The 20,167-nt window shown below is 43.6% G+C and overlaps 1 protein-coding gene across 2 annotated transcripts in view; it reads right to left on the bottom strand.

Moving 5' to 3' along the window:
• PDE4C (phosphodiesterase 4C) overlaps positions 1-20,167 on the bottom strand; it is a 1,350,958-nt gene that overhangs the window by 1,033,801 nt on the left and 296,990 nt on the right. For both annotated transcript variants that reach the window (XM_040417808.1, XM_040417812.1), the window contains exon 2: positions 3,226-3,289. In XM_040417808.1, the coding sequence (XP_040273742.1) occupies positions 3,226-3,264 (39 nt within the window). In that variant the 5' untranslated portion in view covers positions 3,265-3,289. The remainder of the gene's footprint in view (positions 1-3,225; positions 3,290-20,167) is intronic.

The following is a 20,167-nucleotide window of genomic DNA, read 5'->3' as shown; positions in this document are numbered from 1 at the left end:
GCCACCAGTGCAGAGCTTGCTCAGGAATGGCAGTAGGCAGGTGTGAGCGCATCTGCACGCACAGTGAGGCGAAGACTTTTGGAAGATGGCCTGGTGTCAAGAAGGGCAGCAAAGAAGCCACTTCTCTCCAAAAAAAACATCAGGGACAGATTGATCTTCTGCAGAAAGTATGGTGAATGGACTGCTGAGGACTGGGGCAAAGTCATATTCTCCGATGAAGCCTCTTTCCGATTGTTTGGGGCATCTGGAAAAAGGCTTGTCCGGAGAAGAAAAGGTGAGCGCTACCATCAGTCCTGTGTCATGCCAACAGTAAAGCATCCTGAGACCATTCATGTGTGGGGTTGCTTCTCATCCAAGGGAGTGGGCTCACTCACAATTTTGCCCAAAAACACAGCCATGAATAAAGAATGGTACCAAAACACCCTCCAACAGCAACTTCTTCCAACAATCCAACAACAGTTTGGTGAAGAACAATGCATTTTCCATCACGATGGAGCACCGTGCCATAAGGCAAAAGTGATAACTACGTGGCTCGGGGACCAAAACGTTGATATTTTGGGTCCATGGCCTGGAAACTCCCCAGATCTTAAGCCCATTGAGAACTTGTGGTCAATCCTCAAGAGGCGGGTGGACAAACAAAAACCCACTAATTCTGACAAACTCCAAGAAGTGATTATGAAAGAATGGGTTGCTATCAGTCAGGATTTGGCCCAGAAGTTGATTGAGAGCATGCCCAGTCGAATTGCAGAGGTCCTGAAAAAGAAGGGCCAACACTGCAAATACTGACTCTTTGCATAAATGTCATTTAATTGTCGATAAAAGCCTTTGAAACGTATGAAGTGCGTGTAATTATATTTCACTACATCACAGAAACAACTGAAACAAAGATCTAAAAGCAGTTTAGCAGCAAACTTTGTGAAAACTAATATTTGTATCATTCTCAAAACTTTTGGCCACGACTGTACATATGGTTTCTGATATGGTGCTGCCGAGCACTTGTTATTGCCTACCACATCTATGCTTTTTGCTTAACTTTAATAATTTAATTAATTTTCATTTTGAGTCCGCAAAATGGGTCGGCATCCGTTCCGCAATTTTGCGGAACGAGTGCAGACCCATTCATTTTCAATGGGGCCGGTATGTGCTGTCCGCATTTGCAGATCCGCACTTCCGCATCCGTAAAAAAATAGAACATGTCCTATTCTTGTCCGCAATTGCAGACAAGATTAGGCATTTTCTATTATAGTTCCAGCGATGTGCGGTCCGCAAATTGTGGAATGTACATTGCCGGTGTCCGTGTTTTGTGGATCCGCAAAACACTTATGGACGTGTGAATGGACCCTCATAGTAACATTATTAAAGGTTACGTTTTATCTTTATGTATATTCTAATGGATTGCCTTCCTTGTACAATGTTATAATATACTTTCTATGTTAGAAAGTATATTATAGTGCATTTGTATTGTGCGGCAGTTGTGTGCGGTTCTGCTGCAATACTGCAGGTATATAGAGGGACAAGCGTTATTGGAACAAATACATTTCTACTGGTGTGATATACCAGTCGCCCCCCCAAAAAAACTGATTGAAGCGGGGTGTTATATACCAATATACTTTCTTTCTAGTGCATTTGGGTACTGTATAGTGCATTTGAGCATAAGCGTACGTGAAAACTATATTGCCGATATTTTGCATTGAAAAAAATTATGAATGGAGATCGCAAATTTGAATAATACATCTGGTATATCACTGTCCATGTTGTGGGACTATTTTTGCACTTCTAGTAATTATTTCTTGGCTGGAAATATGAGCTGAAGGTTTTTCAGGTTCGCCTGCCTTTAAAATGAAAGGGACCCGCCGCAAACCTGCGGTTTGCGAACATTCGATCGTGTTCGCGAACCGTCCTGGCAGATGTTTGTCCATCACTACTCCTAATAACATAAGAAAAAGAAGAAAGAATGCCCTCCTAAATTGCTTAAAAATTGCAAGCTTTGTCTAGTTTGGCTATGAGATGTAATTGTTTTTACATGGTCAAGCAGGGACAGCAAACTTCATACAGAGGGGTATTTAATTCATACCCTCCCTGTAGTTGCAGATGGGGAGTTTGTATTTCTTTGCATCTATTTTTTATATTCTTTGTAGCGACTAACTTGCCACTCTTCCCTTTTCTAGTCCCTGCTTGATCTCCTCTACTATTTTATGGAACGTCTCAATAATCTATAGTTGTTTTATATATGTTGTAAGGGGTTACACTCTCAGGCAGAGCAGCAATGATATTCTTGTGCAGTCCACAGGGTTAAAGTCCAAACGTTGCTTTATTTATAACACTCTGGCAATACAGGCAGACCCAGTTATAACTCACTGGGTAAGGTGGGTAAGGTGAAGGTCCAGCACCACAAAACATAAACCAAACCAAAATAAACACCTGCCCATCTGGGCTCTGGCTAATACAGTGAAGATCCTAGCTCACCTATTGAACACAGGTCACACAGAATTCGGCTTCTCTAGCCAGCAGGGCAGCCATCTTCCGAGACTTTCTCCAGGCATTACTCTCCCCAGACTGACAGCCTGTACTGTGCTTTGATTCCCCTTAATGATCCCATCTGGCTTCAGCTGGGGATCCCTCAGGCTAGGGGAAAACCTGCCCCGGAATGGGGTGAACTGGGGAGGTCCCTCTACCAAGCCTACCTTCTCCCAGTCCAATAAAATCCAGCCCATAAATTTAACAAAACTGTCTCAGCAACCTACACATTGCTGAGACCATTTTAACCTTCTGGATTTTATTTACCTCACCCAGTTGAGGAAGCTGGGTGGGATATACACCCCTTCCAGGACTTTACCATACACTTTTCGGTTCACATTATCACAATGTATACACTTTCTACTTGTAGCTTAGGCACCAGAACTACAGCTCTTTCCACTGTATAGTGGACAGAACTGTTAACTAAAATGGTAGCAGCGCTGCAGTTATCGGCTTCTTCATTAAACATCACTATACAATGGATGGTGCTGTGTAGTTCCAATGCTTGAGCTGCAGCTGATTAGCGAGGGTCAAAAAAAGGAGACAATTATTGAAGCTTACCAATGCTGGGTACCCCGGTCCCCTGTGCAGCTGAACTGCTGCCAACTGCCCAAGCGGAATGTCCACTACCTGATATGCACAATACTACTCCTTTATTGCTACAAAGAATTTGCTATAAAAAATATTTGCTAAATTAAGAGTCATTACCTCATTTGTGAGAAAGGACATTGTCCGACTTCGTCTCATTTTTAATCTTGTTAATGCACTGATCCTTAAAACAGAAGAGAAAAAAAATCACAGTAAGCAATCACATATGCAGCCACAGGAGGGCAGCAGACGTTTACACATCAATTTTATTATAGTCCTAATTATACAGTAGTTGGTTAAATATTACACCAAACTCTTGTCAGATTTGTAACCTACGACAACAGAAAACAAACAAAATAGTTTAATAAGGCTCTCATAGAGTGTTAAGACTTTTTTTATTTAAATGATCTCATCAATAATACTATTTTAAAGACGACCGACCACATTATGAGTAATTTGGAAGCGACCAGTGTTCCCCTATCATCAGAGAAAAGGGACAGTAACATTACTATCAGTTTCCCCTGATGACGCTGTTCAGGCAGCGAAACATGGGGGCACACTACTGAAAACCTTTTGCTTTTTAGTTTGTCCCTGCATGTGAATTGTTAAATGGCGCTGGAATTCTAGTTACTCCGCTCCATAAAATCCAATACCACATAAAATATTATGTTTAGGGACACACACAATTTTAAATCACTACTTTGAAGCACTAATTAATGACAGACGCTCATATGATTGAACACTGAGTGGTATAAATCTAAGTCCTTGGTCTTTCCAAATACCACATCTCTCAAGTGCCACTCTTAAGTGCACATACTGAATTATACCAGAATGTAATATTATGGATATTGAATCCTCTTTGTCATCACTGCCTACTAACCATCACCCAATTCTCTCATCTCCAGGTATGTCTGCATTGAACCTAACTGCTACACCCAGCTTTTCCACAGTCTGATCTTGTCCACCACCTCTCATCTCTCCTTCTAAATCCTGGTGACAAATGGGTTCTCGCCATTTGAGATACTATATGGTCGTCACCCGAGGGGTTTACTCCATGTAGCTAAAGAAACCTGGGAGGCTGAGGCTACTCCCTATAAGAGCGTCATCGAACATGTGACTGACATGCAAGACAGGATAGCGACGGTGATGCCCATTGTTAAAGAACATCTGCAAAAAGCTCATTGAACCTAACTGCTACACCCAGCTTTTCCACAGTCTGATCTTGTCCACCCCCTCTCATCTCTCCTTCTAAATCCTGGTATGTCTGCATTGAACCCAACTGCTACACCCAGCTTTTCCACAGTCTGATCTTGTCCACCCCCTCTCATCTCTCCTTCTAAATCCTGGTATGTCTTTTCTGAAGCATTAATGTCTCCTTCCCTGCTAGATTTATTGAGTATTTGTTTGCATTGACTATTTCACCCCTGTATCTGGTGCCCCTTGAATAGGCCATATGTAGCCCCCTCCCCTCTTGGTCACACCTGATTGTACACTGAGTGGTATAAATCTAAGTCCTTAGGTCTTTCAGACCTTGGTCTTTCCAAATACCACATCTCTCAAGTGCCACTCTTAAGTGCACATACTGAATTATACCAGAAGGGGATCACAGGTAATTACAGACATTGTTTGCATTAACTATGTTTCAATTTTTCCTCTTACTCTTCCCACTTTTCCAACACCTCCTGAAATACCCCCACATCCATTCACCCAGCAAGGAACTATTCATCTCTTCCTACATTTTACCTTCTCATCTGATCGCTTGCACAAACCTGTTTCCCAACATAAAACACTTCCTTCCCAAACACACACACACTCCTCATGCCCTCTCTTATTCTCATCTATTAACACTTTCTCTGCTTCTCCTTACTGCTGGTGATATCTCTCCAAATCCAGGACCCCCTCAGCAAATCCCCACCATCACCTCCGTGTCCCACTACAAATCTCCCTCTACAAATTTCTGCAACCCCCTAAACCTAATAACCATTCCTCTGACCCCTGCTCCTTTGGTTCCTCTTGCAGGAGCATTATGGAACGCGCGCTCTGTCTGTAACAAACTGTCGTACATTCATGAACTTTTCATCTCTCAAAACCTTTCCTTTCTGGGTCTCACTGAAACATGGCTGACACCCTCAGACACCTCCTCCCCTGCTGCACTCTCCTATAGTGGATTTCAATTCACTCACACCCCCCTCCCTGGCTGCAAACATGGTGGAGGAGTTGGTCTCCTCCTATCAGACACCTGCTCCTACAGCCCAATTCCACTGACACCCTCCATTACGCTCACCTCATTTGAAGTACACTCTGTTCGCATCTACTCTCCCTCCAACCTTCAAGTAGCCGTCATTTACCACCCTCCAGGCCCAGCCACCATCTTTCTTGACCACTTTAACACCTGGCTACTACACTTTCTTTCTGCCGACATCCCCACTATCATTATGGGTGATTTCAACATCCCTATTGACACCTGCCACTCGGCCGCCTCTAAACTCCTATCGCTCTCTTCCTCCTTCGGCCTATCACAGTGGTCTTCAGTTCCCACCCACAGAGATGGTCACACTCTGGATCTGATCTTTACCCGCCTCTGCTCCCTATCTAACCTTTCTAATTCGCCTCTCCCCCTATCTGACCACAACCTACTCACCTTCTCTTCACTGGTCTCTTCTGCAGCTCCCCCAGTCCACACAGTAGCACACCCTCGCAGGAACCTTAAACATCTTGACTTTCGCTTGCTTTCCGACTCTCTTCTCTCACTCTCTACCATCTGCTCCCTCCTAGACCCAGAAGCTGCTACCACCCTATATAACAACACAATAAGTACAGCTCTGGACACTGTTGCCCCCCTCACACACAACAAAACCCGAAAAATCAACAGACAACCCTGGCACACCAACCTGACCAAAAAACTCAGACAAGCTTCCAGGGCTGCTGAGCGGCAATGGAAGAAATCCCATTCAAATGATCATTTCACCGCATACAAGCAATCCCTCCTCATATTTAAATCCTCACTCGCTGATGCAAAACAGGCCTACTTCTCATCTTTCATATCTTCCCTGTCACACAGCCCTAAACAACTTTTTAGCACTTTTAACTCCCTTCTCCGTCCCCCAGCGCCCCCATCCTCTCCACTCTTCTCAGCTGAGGACTTTGCCAAATATTTCAAACAAAAGATAGTCAACATCAGAGAAAGCTTCACTACACAGTCCCCACAGACCCTCTACACAACGGCTCGGTCCTCTTCTCCCAAAACCCGCTTCTCCACCATTACAGAAGAAAAACTCTCCACTCTACTCTCCAAATCTCATCTGACCACCTGTGCACTTGACCCAATCCCATCCCACCTCATCCCTAACCTATCCACAGTGTTTATCCCAGCCCTAACTCATCTCTTCAACCTATCACTAAACTCTGGTGTCATCCCCTCTGCTTTTAAACATGCTACCATTACACCCATCCTCAAAAAGCCTTCACTTGACCCATCTTCCTTGTCCAGTTATCGCCCCATATCACTTCTTCCATTTGCCTCTAAGCTACTTGAACAACATGTCCATTCAGAACTGTCCTCCCACCTCTCCTCCTGCTCCCTCTTTAACCGCCTACAATCTGGCTTCCGACCCCACCACTCGACCGAAACTGCCCTTACCAAAGTCACCAATGACCTACTGACAGCCAAAACCAAGAAACAATACTCTGTCCTCCTTCTCCTTGACCTGTCCCCTGCCTTCGACACTGTTGACCACTCCCTTCTGTTGCAAACTCTCTCATCTCTTGGCATCACTGACCTGGCCCTCTCCTGGATCATATCATACCTCACAGACCGGACGTTTAGCGTCTCCCACTCTCGCACCACCTCCTCGTCTCATTCCCTCTCTGTTGGTGTCCCGCAAGGCTCTGTCCTAGGACCCCTGCTCTTCTCTATCTACACCTTTGGCCTGGGACAGCTCATAGAGTCCCATGGCTTTCAGTATCACGCCTACGCTGACGAAACGCAAATCTACCTCTCTGGTCCAGACATCACCACCTTACTATCAAGAATCCCACAATGTCTATCTTCTATATCATCCTTCTTCGCCTCTCGCTTTCTAAAACTTAACATGGATAAGACAGAATTCATAATCTTTCCCCCCCATCTTGTTCAACCCCCTCAACAGACCTATCTATCATGATCAATGGCTGCACACTCTCCCCGGTCAACAAAGTCCGCTGCCTCGGAGTGACCTTGGATTCTGCCCTCTCCTTCAGACCGCACATCCAAGCACTTTCCACCACCTGCCGCCTCCAACTCAAAAACATCTCCCGCATCCGTGCTTTCCTTAACTTTGAATCTGCAAAAATTCTTGTACATGCCCTCATTATCTCTCGCCTAGACTACTGCAACATTCTCCTCTGTGGCCTTCCATCTAGCACTCTCGCACCCCTCCAATCTATCCTCAACTCTGCTGCCCGACTAATCCACCTCTCACCCTATTACTCCTCTGCCTCTCCCCTCTGCCAATCCCTTCACTGGCTCCCCATTGCCCAGCGAATTCACTTCAAAGTACTAACAAATACATACAAGGCCATCCATAACCTGTCGCCTCCCTACATCTCTGAGCTACTTTCCCGATACATCCCCACACGCACTCTCCGATCCTCACAAGACCTCCTTCTCTCCTCTCCTCTTATTGCCTCTTCCCACAATCGACTCCAAGTATTCTCCCGTGCATCCCCCATACTCTGGAACTCGCTACCCCAACATATCAGACTCTCACCTACATTGGAATCCTTCAAAAGAAACCTGAAAACCCACCTCTTCAGACAAGCCTACAACCAGTGACCCTGCTGCCTCTATACCGCCATGACCTACTTAACTCGCACCTACTGTGTCCTTCTCCCATACCATGTAGATTGTAAGCCCTCACGGGCAGGGCCCTCTCTCCTTCTGTACCAGTTTGTAACTTGTCTTGTTTATGATTAGTGCAATTGTCTGTATTATGTATGTGCACCGCTCATCATATGTACAGCGCTATGGAATGAATGGCGCTTTAATAATAAATAATAATAATAATATGATGAAATAAAATTGGCTGTTCACTTATTTTAATTCAGAAGAGGTCAGAGGAGCTACAGTCTGAGTGAGAGTGCTTATCTGACAAATTTATCACAGAATGGCATTGAACATGCAAACTGCAGAAGACAAAAAATAGTAACTTTGTAAAATGTATTTAAATAAATTGTGAAAGCACATAAAATACATAAATGACTTCAGAGGTGTCCTTAGCCTTTCACGACAACTTTGATGCAACATACTGGCAGTTTACATTTAATTGTTTGCATCTTTGTAAAAAATAAATAAAAATCAAGCTAAAAAAAAAAACAAGACAGTTCATTAAAGGGCATCTGTAATTAGATTTGTAATGGCATGATAACTTAATTCTTCAAGTTGATATGATTATGGTGACACCAAATGTTTTCATCATGAAATCACTGTATTAAAAAACTGTTACATAGTATTTTGTATTGCCCTATACTAACATCCATTACATTTTTATTTTTCCATCAAAGTTGTGTGATGGCTTCTATTTCGTATCATGGGTAGTAGTTTTTATTGGTACCATTCTCTGGCTGTCTGCTAAGGAGTGAACAACTCAGAGCAGCAAGGAGTAGATTCTGTAGGGAGATTCAACTCCCCATACAGACTACAAGCAATTTATGTGCCTGCACTTAGAAGGGGAAAAGATCTGAAGAAGCCGTCACAAAGGGATTGGGGATCACTTTGGCAAGGAAGGTAACTGCTGCCAATCTGGCTATAGCCTCCTCTGCATGTGGTGGGAACCCTATAGGCTACAAGCTGTCCACCATAACCATGGGACAGAAAGGCGCCCCCGTTCAGAGACTGTATTCCCTTGAGGACATTGTGCATATCTTATGCTTCTATATATACCTGATGATAGAGTGCATCCCTTTAGGCCGGAAAAAGGAGGGATTAAACAGTCTGATTATAAAGAGAGAGAAACTAGCCTCTATATACAACATTTGGGAATTACTTATTTCAACTGTAAAGACTGCATTTCATGTGAATAGTGCTTGTGTGGATCACCTGTTGATCGGCTTCAGTAAAGTACTATGGATTTGTGGTACCAAAACCTGGTTTAATCCTTGAACAACACTACACTATTATTGCTACTGCACAGCCTCAGGAAGCAGAGAGGGAGGACAACCACTCTGACTACTACTTAAACTCCTATCGGCGCTATTACTCCTATCCTCTCCACTTCCATACCAGGTATATATAAAAAAAAAAATGCCGTTCATTACAAATATTCAATGCTTTTGTCTGCAGCATTTGGTATTTCATCAAACATTACATGGCTCACAGTATAACTTACCACGTTAGCTTAAGGCTACATTCACACGACCGTATGAATGAGTCTGCATCCTTTCCGCAATTTTGCGAAACGGGTGCGGACCCATTTATTTCTATGGGGCTGCAAAAGATGTGGACAGCACACCGTTTGCTGTCCGCATCCGTTGCTCCGTGCCGCACCCCCGCAAAAAAAATAGAACATGTCCTATTCTTTTCTGCAATTGCGGACAAAAATATGCATTTTCTCTAACACCAACAATTACAGAACGCACATGGGCCGGTGTCCGTGTTTTGCAGATCCACAATTTGCAGATACGCAAAACACCACGTTCGTGTGAATGTAGCCTAACATATCTTATATATGTATAAATTTTATAAGATAACAAGCATGCAAAAAGTCAAGAAAGAAAATTACTGAGGGGCATGCTCTACAGGTTACTGCATGCATGTAACCTGCAGCAGAGAATTGCAATACTAAAATTATGATTTTCCAAAAAAGAACAGCCCCTCTTCCTGAGGGACCCTGTGCAGCTGCACAATTCATATGCTTGCCCCTGGAGTCTAGAACTCTCCACTTTACAGAAAATTAGGCCTTGTTCAAAAATTTTTGTTTGGTATGGTTTTTGTTTAAATCCAGAAAATGTATTTTTTTAGTTCAACTATGCTCTGGGTACACATCAGGTTTTGGCTGAAAAGAGAAAAAATAATATTGAAAGACTGCAATGTGTTAAAGCGGCTCACCAGGATCAGCCTTATAAAAACAGGCACATGGCCTGGTAGGGGTGATCCTGCAACTTCCTCCTCATTGTCGGCACCACGGTTGTTTATAGAGTCATACTTTTATACCTTTGCTGGCAGGCAATTTCGAGCACCAGGAGGTGGACTTTTTCAGTAAGAGCCGCTATGTGACTCCTACTGACGTCTAACCCCCCCCTCCCCGTGATTGACAGCGCTAGAGTATGACTTCACAAAGAATGATGCCTTTTAAGTTTCCCCCCCACAATATGATGTCCCATGAAGTGACCCTCACACAATGCTGCCCCCTTAAGTGCCTCATAAACAGTGATGCCTTCATTCACAGTGATCTCCCTCATAGCTATGCTCCCTTAGAAGCAGGGTAAATGCTCCGACTCCAACTCTGACTCCTCAGTTTTTGGTACTTCCGACTCCCCGGCTCCGACTCCTCTGTATTTAATATGCGAATGTATTTTATACATTCCTTGAAGGAAAGAAAGGCCACATACATGTCATTACTACAGAACTACTAGCTAGGAAGCCGCTGCCTTCTCCTTTGTGTGCTGATCTTCTGCTGAAGATAGGGCAGTGGGAGGATCCAGGAAGGGGCATTTATTTTAAAACATGATTTCCCTAGTAGAATCCCATAGTCATGTTTAACCACCTTAGCCCCCCTAGCTTAAACACACTTAATGACCAGGCCACTTTTTACACTTCTGACCTACACTACTTTAACCGTTTATTGCTCGGTCATGCAACTTACCACCCAAATTAATTTTACCTCCTTTTCTTCTCACTAATAGAGCTTTCATTTGGTGGTATTTCATTGCTGCTGACATTTTTACTTTTTTTGTTATTAATCGAAATTTAACGATTTTTTTGCAAAAAAATGACATTTTTCACTTTCAGTTGTAAAATTTTGCAAAAAAAACGACATCCATATATAAATTTTTCTCTAAATTTATTGTTCTACATGTCTTTGATAAAAAAAACTGTTTGGGTAAAAAAAAATGGTTTGGGTAAAAGTTATAGCATTTACAAACTATGGTACAAAAATGTGAATTTCCGCTTTTTGAAGCAGCTCTGACTTTCTGAGCACCTGTCATGCTTCCTGAGGTTCTACAAAGGCCAGACAGTACAAACACGCCACAAATGATGCCATTTCGGAAAGTATACACCCTAAGGTATTCGCTGATGGGCATAGTGAGTTCATAGAACTTTTTCTTTTTTGTCACAAGTTAGCGGAAAATGATGATTTTTTTCTTTTTTTTTCTTACAAAGTCTCATATTTCACTAACTTGTGACAAAAAATAAAAACTTCCATGAACTCACTATGCCCATCACGAAATACCTTGGGGTGTCTTCTTTCCAAAATGGGGTCACTTGTGGGGTAGTTATACTGCCCTGGCATTTTAGGGGCCCAAATGCGTGCGAAGTAGTTTGAAATCAAAATCTGTAAAAAATGGCCGGTGAAATCCTAAAGGTGCTCTTTGGAATGTGGGCCCCTTTTCCCACCTAGGCTGCAAAAAAGTGTCAAACATGTGGTATCGCCGTACTCAGGAGAAGTTGGGCAATGTGTTTTGGGGTGTCTTTTTACATATACTCATGCTGGGTGAGAGAAATATCTTGGCAAAAGACAACTTTTCCCATTTTTTTTATACAAAGTTGGCATTTGACCAAGATATTTATCTCACCCAGCATGGGTATATGTAAAATGACACCCCAAAACACATTGCCCAACTTCTCCTGAGTACGGTGATACCAGATGTGTGACACTTTTTTGCAGCCTAGATGCGCAAAGGGGCCCATATTCCTTTTATGAGGACATTTTTAGACATTTGGATCCCAGACTTCTTCTCACACTTTAGGGCCCCTAAAATGCCAGGGCAGTATAAATACCCCACATGTGACCCCATTTTGGAAAGAAGACACCCCAAGGTATTCAATGAGGGGCATGACGAGTTCATAGAATTTTTTTTTTTTTGGCACAAGTTAGCGGAATTTGATTTTTAATTTTTTTTTCTCACAAAGTCTCCCTTTCCGCTAACTTGGGACAAAAATTTCAATCTTTCATGGACTCAATATGCCCCTCACGGAATACCTTGGGGTGTCTTCTTTCCGAAATGGGGTCACATGTGGGGTATTTATACTGCCCTGGCATTCTAGGGGCCCTAAAGCGTGAGAAGAAGTCTGGAATATAAATGTCTAAAAATTTTTACGCATTTGGATTCCGTGAGGGGTATGGTGAGTTCATGTGAGATTTTATTTTTTGACACAAGTTAGTGGAATATGAGACTTTGTAAGAAAAAAATAAATAATTCCGCTAACTTGCGCCAAAAAAATGTCTGAATGGAGCCTTACAGGGGGGTGATCAATGACAGGGGGGTGATCAGGCAGTCTATATGGGGTGATCACCCCCCTGTCATTGATCACCCCCCTATAAGGCTCCATTCAGATGTCCGTATGTGTTTTGCGGATCATCTGAATGCAGCCTTACAGGGGGGTGATCAATGACAGGGGGGTGATCAATGACAGGGGGGTGATCAGGGAGTCTATATGGGGTGATCAGGGGTGATCGGGGGTTAATAAGTGACAGGGGGGGGTGTAGTGTAGTGGTGTTTGGTGCTACATATTACTGAGCTGCCTGTGTCCTCTGGTGGTCGATCCAAACAAAAGGGACCACCAGAGGACCAGGTAGCAGGTATATTAGACGCTGTTATCAAAACAGCGTCTAATATACCTTTTAGGGGTTAAAAAAATCTCATCTCCAGCCTGCCAGCGAACGATCGCCGCTGGCAGGCTGGAGATCCACTCGCTTACCTTCCGATCCTGTGAACGCGCGCGCCTGTGTGCGCGCGTCTCGCGAGATGACGCATATATGCGTGACTGTGCGCAGGGCTGCCGCCTCCGGAACGCGTTAGGCGGTCCGGAGGCAGTTAAAGTTTAAGCTAACAATCTGAGTTTACAAGTTTTTATAGCCTTAGCTAAATGACAGCAGTTTTTCAAATGGTTTACAGCTTCAGTCTTGAGCTATTGACTATCCATTCCCTTCACTTATACAAGTGTCTAGTCCTGCAAAAAACATATTTACTTAATCAGTTATCAGTGATAGGCTAGGTTAACCATGGGTGTTGCGTTCCCTGCAACAGCGGAACACAACACAATGGGAAGTATAAGTATTGCCGCTCCTTAACTGTGCGTTGCGTGCCATATAGTGAAGCATATGAAAAGCATGCTTCTTCACGGTCACTTAACGTGTTCGTTTTGCGGTAACGTGACGCCTTTATTCTTACAGTAGAGAAGTACCGTATTTTTCGCTAAAATTGGGGAAAAAATAGCAGTGCGTCTTATGGGGCGAATGCTGCGACCGTCCGGTGAATAGGCTGAGAGGGAGGAGGGGCTGGGGGCCGGAATCTGTTTCTGTAATGGCAGCGGGGCCCGGTGCAGTCACTGCATTCTACTACACTGGGCCACGGTCACTGTAGTATACGGTAATCATATCTAACTTGTGGGTATTGTTAAAGTATTCCAATCATCTTAAATCTAGCGCTGTACCACTTACTACTAACTTCTTGGCAGTCAGGAGGCCGTGTGGGCGCTCGTAGCATAGCTCACTACGTCACGAGCCTGCTACGCCCACTTTATGAATGAAGCAGGCACCGGGCCTCGCTGCCATTACAGAAACAGATGCCGGCCCCCATTCACTACAAAGGGACACTGTTATGGGGGGGATCTGTGGATGACACATAAGATAAGATGCCATCCACAGATGCCCCCATAACCGTGCCATCCACAGATGCCCCTATAACCATGCCATCCACAGACCACCATTAGTTCAAAACTCACCAAAAGCACACCTTATGGGTCAAAATATTTTTTTTCTTATTTTCCTCCTCAAAAACCTAGGTGCGTCTTATAGGGCGAAAAATACGGTAATGAATTATAACTTTTTGTGAATTGGGACATTTAAACTTGCTTTTTTATTTTTATTCCAATTTAAATCTAGTAGGAGTCGGAGTCGGTTCATTTTTTGCAGACTCAGACTCCAGGTACCCAAAATTGCCTCCGACTCCTCAAATCCGACTCCACAGCCCTGCTTAGAAGACCTACACACAGTGATGCCCCCTCATAGTTATACCCCCTTAATTGCCTCCAATTTAAATATTTACCTTCCCCATGTTCCCCAAACAAACAGAGATAAGCATGTCTACTCCGCTCTGTAGCTGCACTGTCTGTGGCTCAGCGCAGAAGGTGTGATGATGTCACAACATCTTGCCTGCTTGTGCAGGACTATGGGCAGTAGGGGAGCGGAGGCAGTTAAGACCCCCGAAACGCGTATGGTAGAGAAACAGACAGACCCACAACAAAAGTATCAACCAGACAACTCGTGAATACCCTGGAAAGCGCTTTCATTCAGACCTTCCCTGAAGACGGTGAATACAGCGGATGCCGAAACAGACCCGAGACAGGTGGGACGCCAGTGACGTCACAGACACGTGGGACGCCGAAGGAGACAATCCTGGAAGGCGCATCGGCAGCTGTGACAAGCGGAACCAACAGAGAAGGTACCTTCTGACTGATACATCCATTTTCTGTACCTCTATGTACTTTATTGCTTACAGTGACTGGCATATAAATAAGGAGAGAATCCAAACATACTACTAACTGTTTAACTAAGGAAATCACCTGATTACAAACTACATGGATATACCGAGAGATCCTTCATCTAGAGATCTCAGAACGATTTATATTATTGGGAGATTAATGTATAGAAGTACACTCACCTAAAGAATTATTAGGAACACCATACTAATACGGTGTTGGACCCCCTTTTGCCTTCAGAATTGCCTTAATTCTACGTGACATTGATTCAACAAGGTGCTGATAGCATTCTTTAGAAATGTTGGCCCATATTGATAGGATAGCATCTTGCAGTTGATGGAGATTTGAGGGATGCACATCCAGGGCACGAAGCTCCCGTTCCACCACATCCCAAAGATGCTCTATTGGGTTGAGATCTGGTGACTGTGGGGGCCATTTTAGTACAGTGAACTCATTGTCATGTTCAAGAAACCAATTTGAAATGATTCGAGCTTTGTGACATGGTGCATTATCCTGCTGGAAGTACCCATCAGAGGATGGATACATGTTCTCATTCTGTTTACGCCAAATTCGGACTCTACCATTTGAATGTCTCAACAGAAATCGAGACTCATCAGACCAGGCAACATTTTTCCAGTCTTCAACAGTCCAATTTTGGTGAGCTCGTGCAAATTGTAGCCTCTTTTTCCTATTTGTAGTGGGGATGAGTGGTACCTGGTGGGGTCTTCTGCTGTTGAAGCCCATCCGCCTCAAGGTTGTGCGTGTTGTGGCTTCACAAATGCTTTGCTGCATACCTCGGTTGTAACGAGTGGTTATTTCAGTCAACGTTGCTCTTCTATCAGCTTGAATCAGTCGGCCCATTCTCCTCTGACCTCTAGCATCCACAAGGCATTTTTGCCCACAGGACTGCCGCATACTGGATGTTTTTCCCTTTTCACACCATTCTTTGTAAACCTTAGAAATGGTTGTGCGTGAAAATCCCAGTAACTGAGCAGATTGTGAAATACTCAGAGCGGCCCGTCTGGCACCAACAACCATGCCACGCTCAAAATTGCTTAAATCACCTTTCTTTCCCATTCTGACATTCAGTTTGGAGTTCAGGAGATTGTCTTGACCAGGACCACACCCCTAAATGCATTGAAGCAACTGCCATGTGATTGGTTGACTACAAACCGGATTCCAAAAAAGTTGGGACACTATAGAAATCGTGAATAAAAACTGAATGCAATGATGTGGAGGTGCCAACTTCTAATATTTTATTCAGAATAGAACATAAATCACGGAACAAAAGTTTAAACTGAGAAAATGTACCATTTTAAAGGGAAAAATATGTTGAATCAGAATTTCATGGTGTCAACAAATCCCCAAAAAGTTGGGACAAGGCCATTTTCACCACTGTGTGGCATCTCCCCTTCTTCTTACAACACTCAACAGACGTCTGGGGACCGAGGAGACCAGTTTCTCAAGTTTAGAAATAGGAATGCTCTCCCATTCTTGTCTAATACAGGCCTCTAACTGTTCAATCGTCTTGGGCCTTCTTTGTTGCACCTTCCTCTTTATGATGCGCCAAATGTTCTCTATAGGTGAAAGATCTGGACTGCAGACTGGCCACTTCAGTACCCGGATCCTTCTCCTACGCAGCCATGATGTTGTGATTGATGCAGAATGTCGTCTGGCATTATCTTGTTGAAAAATGCAGGGTCTTCCCTGAAAGAGATGACGTCTGGGTGGGAGCATATGTTGTTCTAGAACCTGAATATATTTTTCTGCATTGATGGTGCCTTTCCAGACATGCAAGCTGCCCAGGCCACACGCACTCATGCAACCCCATACAATCAGAGATGCAGGCTTCTGAACTGAGCGTTGATAACAACTTGGGTTGTCCTTGTCCTCTTTGGTCCGGATGACATGCAGGGCTCCAGATGGCGACCAAAACGGTCGCTAATGCGCCTTAAAATTTGCAGATGGCGACAAGACTTTTTAGTCTTGTCGCCATTTGCGACTGTACTGCCGTGCTCCTGCGCAGCCTAAATTCTCTTCAGTAGCACAGTGGAGAAGGAAGGCGTCCCTCCCTCTCCACTGTGACGCGGCCGCCACTACCACCAATGAGGATATAGCAGGGAGGAGGAGGGGAGGAGCTGTCGCCACTGCGCCACCAATGAATGTAAAACATAAGTATAGGCAGCGGTATCACAGACCCGGCACCCGGCCTCAATAACAGGGCAGGCGATCCGCGACAATTAACCCCTCAGGTGCCCCAGATCGCATGCCCTGTTATTGAGGCCGGGTGCCGGGTCTGTGATACCGCTGCAGACAATTGTATGAAGGAGTTAAAGAGGACATTTCGTGGGTCCAAAGAATATGAACTTATCAGCAGGCTGCATAGAGCGGCGCCCAGGGATCTAAGTGCACTTACTATTATTCCTGGGCGCTGCTCCGTTCGTCCGCTGTGGCCCCCGGTATTTTCAGCATTCAGAGGAAGGAGTAGGAGACACCAGTGTGTCTCCGTCTCCATAACAGCAGCGCTGTCCAATCACAGCACAGAACTCAAAGCCAGGGAGAAAAAAAAAACTCCCTGGCTCTGCGCTGTGATTGGACAGCGCTGCTGTCAGGGAGAAGGAGACACACTGGCGTCTCCTCCTCCTTCCTCTGAATGCTGAAAATACCGGGGGCCACAGCGGGTGAACGGAGCGGCGCCCAGGAATAATAGTAAGTGTACTTAGATCCCTGGGCGCCGCTCTATGCAGCCTGCTGATAAGTTCATATTCTTTGGACCCACGAAAGGTCCTCTTTAAACATTCATTGGTGGTGCAGTGCGCTCTCCCAAAGCCTCTTCCCCCCCCCCCCATTATCAGTGGCCACAAGTCGTCCTCCCCCGCCCCCCCTCCCCCCATTGTTATATGGTGGCCACAGGGTCCCATCCCCTTCATTAGTGGCAGTGGCAGATTACACTGCTGGGGCTCAGATCGTTACCATGGCAGCCAGGACGCTACTGAAGCCCTGGCTGCCATGTTCAGCTCCCTTCTGCTGTGTGCACAGAGAAGCAGGGAGAGTGAGGTCCTATTCACCCTAATAGAGCTCTATCAGGGTGAATAGGACAAGGGATGAAAAGATCCAGGTTCTAGTCCCTAAGGGAAGAAATGGTTATTAAATAAAAAGTAAAAAAAAAACACCAAAATACTAAAAGTTTAAATGGCCCCCTTCCCAGTTTTACATATAAAATTTACAAACAATAAAGAATAAACATATTACATATCGCCACGTCCCAAAAAGTGTGAGCTATTAAAATATTAAATATTTCCGCTCGGTGAAGGCCGTAACAGAAAAAAAAACTCTAAACCACGCAATTCGCCATTTTTAGTCACCTTGTCCCCCAGAAAATGTCCCTGGATGTGAGAGGTATGTGGTGCTGTTTTCTCCTATATGTAGTGCTGGCTCACTACTGTGACCTGCCTCTCATCTTCTCAAAGTCCTTTTTTTTTAATTATATGCATTTTAAATTTGGCGACTAAAAAATTTAATTTGGCTCCTGGTCATTTTTTTTTGTCTGGAGCACTGACATGGCGTCCCAGATTTCCAAAAAGAACTTAGAATCGTGACTCGTCTGACCACAGAACAGTCTTCCATTTTGCCACACTCCATTTTAAATGATCCCTGGCCCAGTGAAAACACCTGAGCTTGTGGATCTTGCTTAGAAATGGCTTCTTCTTTGCACTGTAGAGTTTCAGCTTGCAACGGCGGATGGCACGGTGGATTGTGTTCACCGACAATGGTTTCTGGAAGTATTCCTGAGCCCATTCTGTGATTTCCTTTACAGTAGCATTCCTGTTTGTGGTGCAGTGTCGTTTAAGGGCCCGGAGATCACGGGCATCCAGTATGGTTTTATGGCCTTGACCCTTACGCACAGAGATTGTTCCAGATTCTCTGAATCTTCGGATGATGTTATGCACAGTTGATGATGATGATAGATGCAAAGTCTTTGCAATTTTTCGCTGGGTAACACCTTTCTGATATTGCTCCACTATCTTACTGTGCAACATTGTGGGAATTGGTGATCCTCTACCCATCTTGGCTTCTGAGAGACACTTCCACTCTGAGAAGCTCTTTTTATACCCAATCATGTTGCCAATTGACCTAATTAGTGTTAATTGGTCTTCCAGATCTTCGTTATGCTCAAATTTACTTTTTCCAGCCTCTTATTGCTACTTGTCCCAAATTTTTTGGGATTTGTGGACATCGTGAAAATTGGAATCAACGTATTTTTCCTTTAAAATGATACATTTACTCGGATTAAACGTTTGATCTGTCATCTACGTTCTATTACAAATAAAATATTGACATTTGCCATCTCCACAACATTGCATTCAGTTTTTATTCACAATTTGTTTGGTGTCCCAACATTTTTGGAATCCGGTTTGTAGATGATTGCTTTGATGAGAAATAGAACAGGTGTTCCTAATAATTCTTTAGGTGAGTATATATGGTGAAATGATCATTGATTTATCAATCTGCCACATATACATTTATACATCCCCATACCTGTGACTATCTACATTAACTTTTATACATCTGATTATAGACGACCATTGAAGATCCCTATATCTTTGACGCGGGACTACAAATACAAGGAATCTCCCTTCTCATTAAAAGGGTGAAAACAAGACATGCACCTTATGCACCTCATACATTTTTTATTAATTACCTTTTTTAAGTAATTAACTGACCTCTTAATTTTTTTACGTATAAAAAAAATTTTACTCCAATTTTTTTTTTTACTTAGAATTTTTTGTTTACCAACATTTTTTACTATCTTTGCAATTTTATGCATTTATTATATACACCTTAAGTTCGAACATGGAAGGGTAACACCTACTCCCTCCCCTTCTCTTAAAGTGACATCTCCACCTAAGGGACATCTTTCCCAACATACTTTTATGATCAAAGTCCAAATAAATATATTGTATTTACCCATATTGCTCTAAGTGTGGTCAATCAAGTAAAGAGTGTCGGTTTTACTACATTTATTAGTTATATTCAACTGTATCTGTATGTAGAGGTCTAGACACCTGGCAACCAGCAGCTGACAATCAGAAACATCTAAGACAACTTCATACATCTAGGTAGAATTTTTAAAAAATTCATTAACATTCTGTACAACCCACTTCAGTGGAATACAATAGTTAATTACAAAACAATTCTTAAATAAATATGCCTTGTGTAAGGTGTATGCCACGGAGAAGCACTAGAGCATATATGGGTTCTATTGAAATGGCTTGGAAATAAGGCAGTACATGCACTGTACTGTACAAGTAATGTTGCATTATCACACATATTTACTGTTTTTCAAGTAAGGGTACACAAATTGTGGTATTAGGCTCTCAC

This window comes from Bufo bufo, chromosome 2, assembly GCF_905171765.1.
Source record: "Bufo bufo chromosome 2, aBufBuf1.1, whole genome shotgun sequence".
Classification (NCBI taxonomy): Eukaryota; Metazoa; Chordata; class Amphibia; order Anura; family Bufonidae; genus Bufo; species Bufo bufo.
The sequence above is the reverse complement of the archived record's forward strand: the minus strand, read 5'-3'. Positions and strand labels throughout refer to the sequence as shown.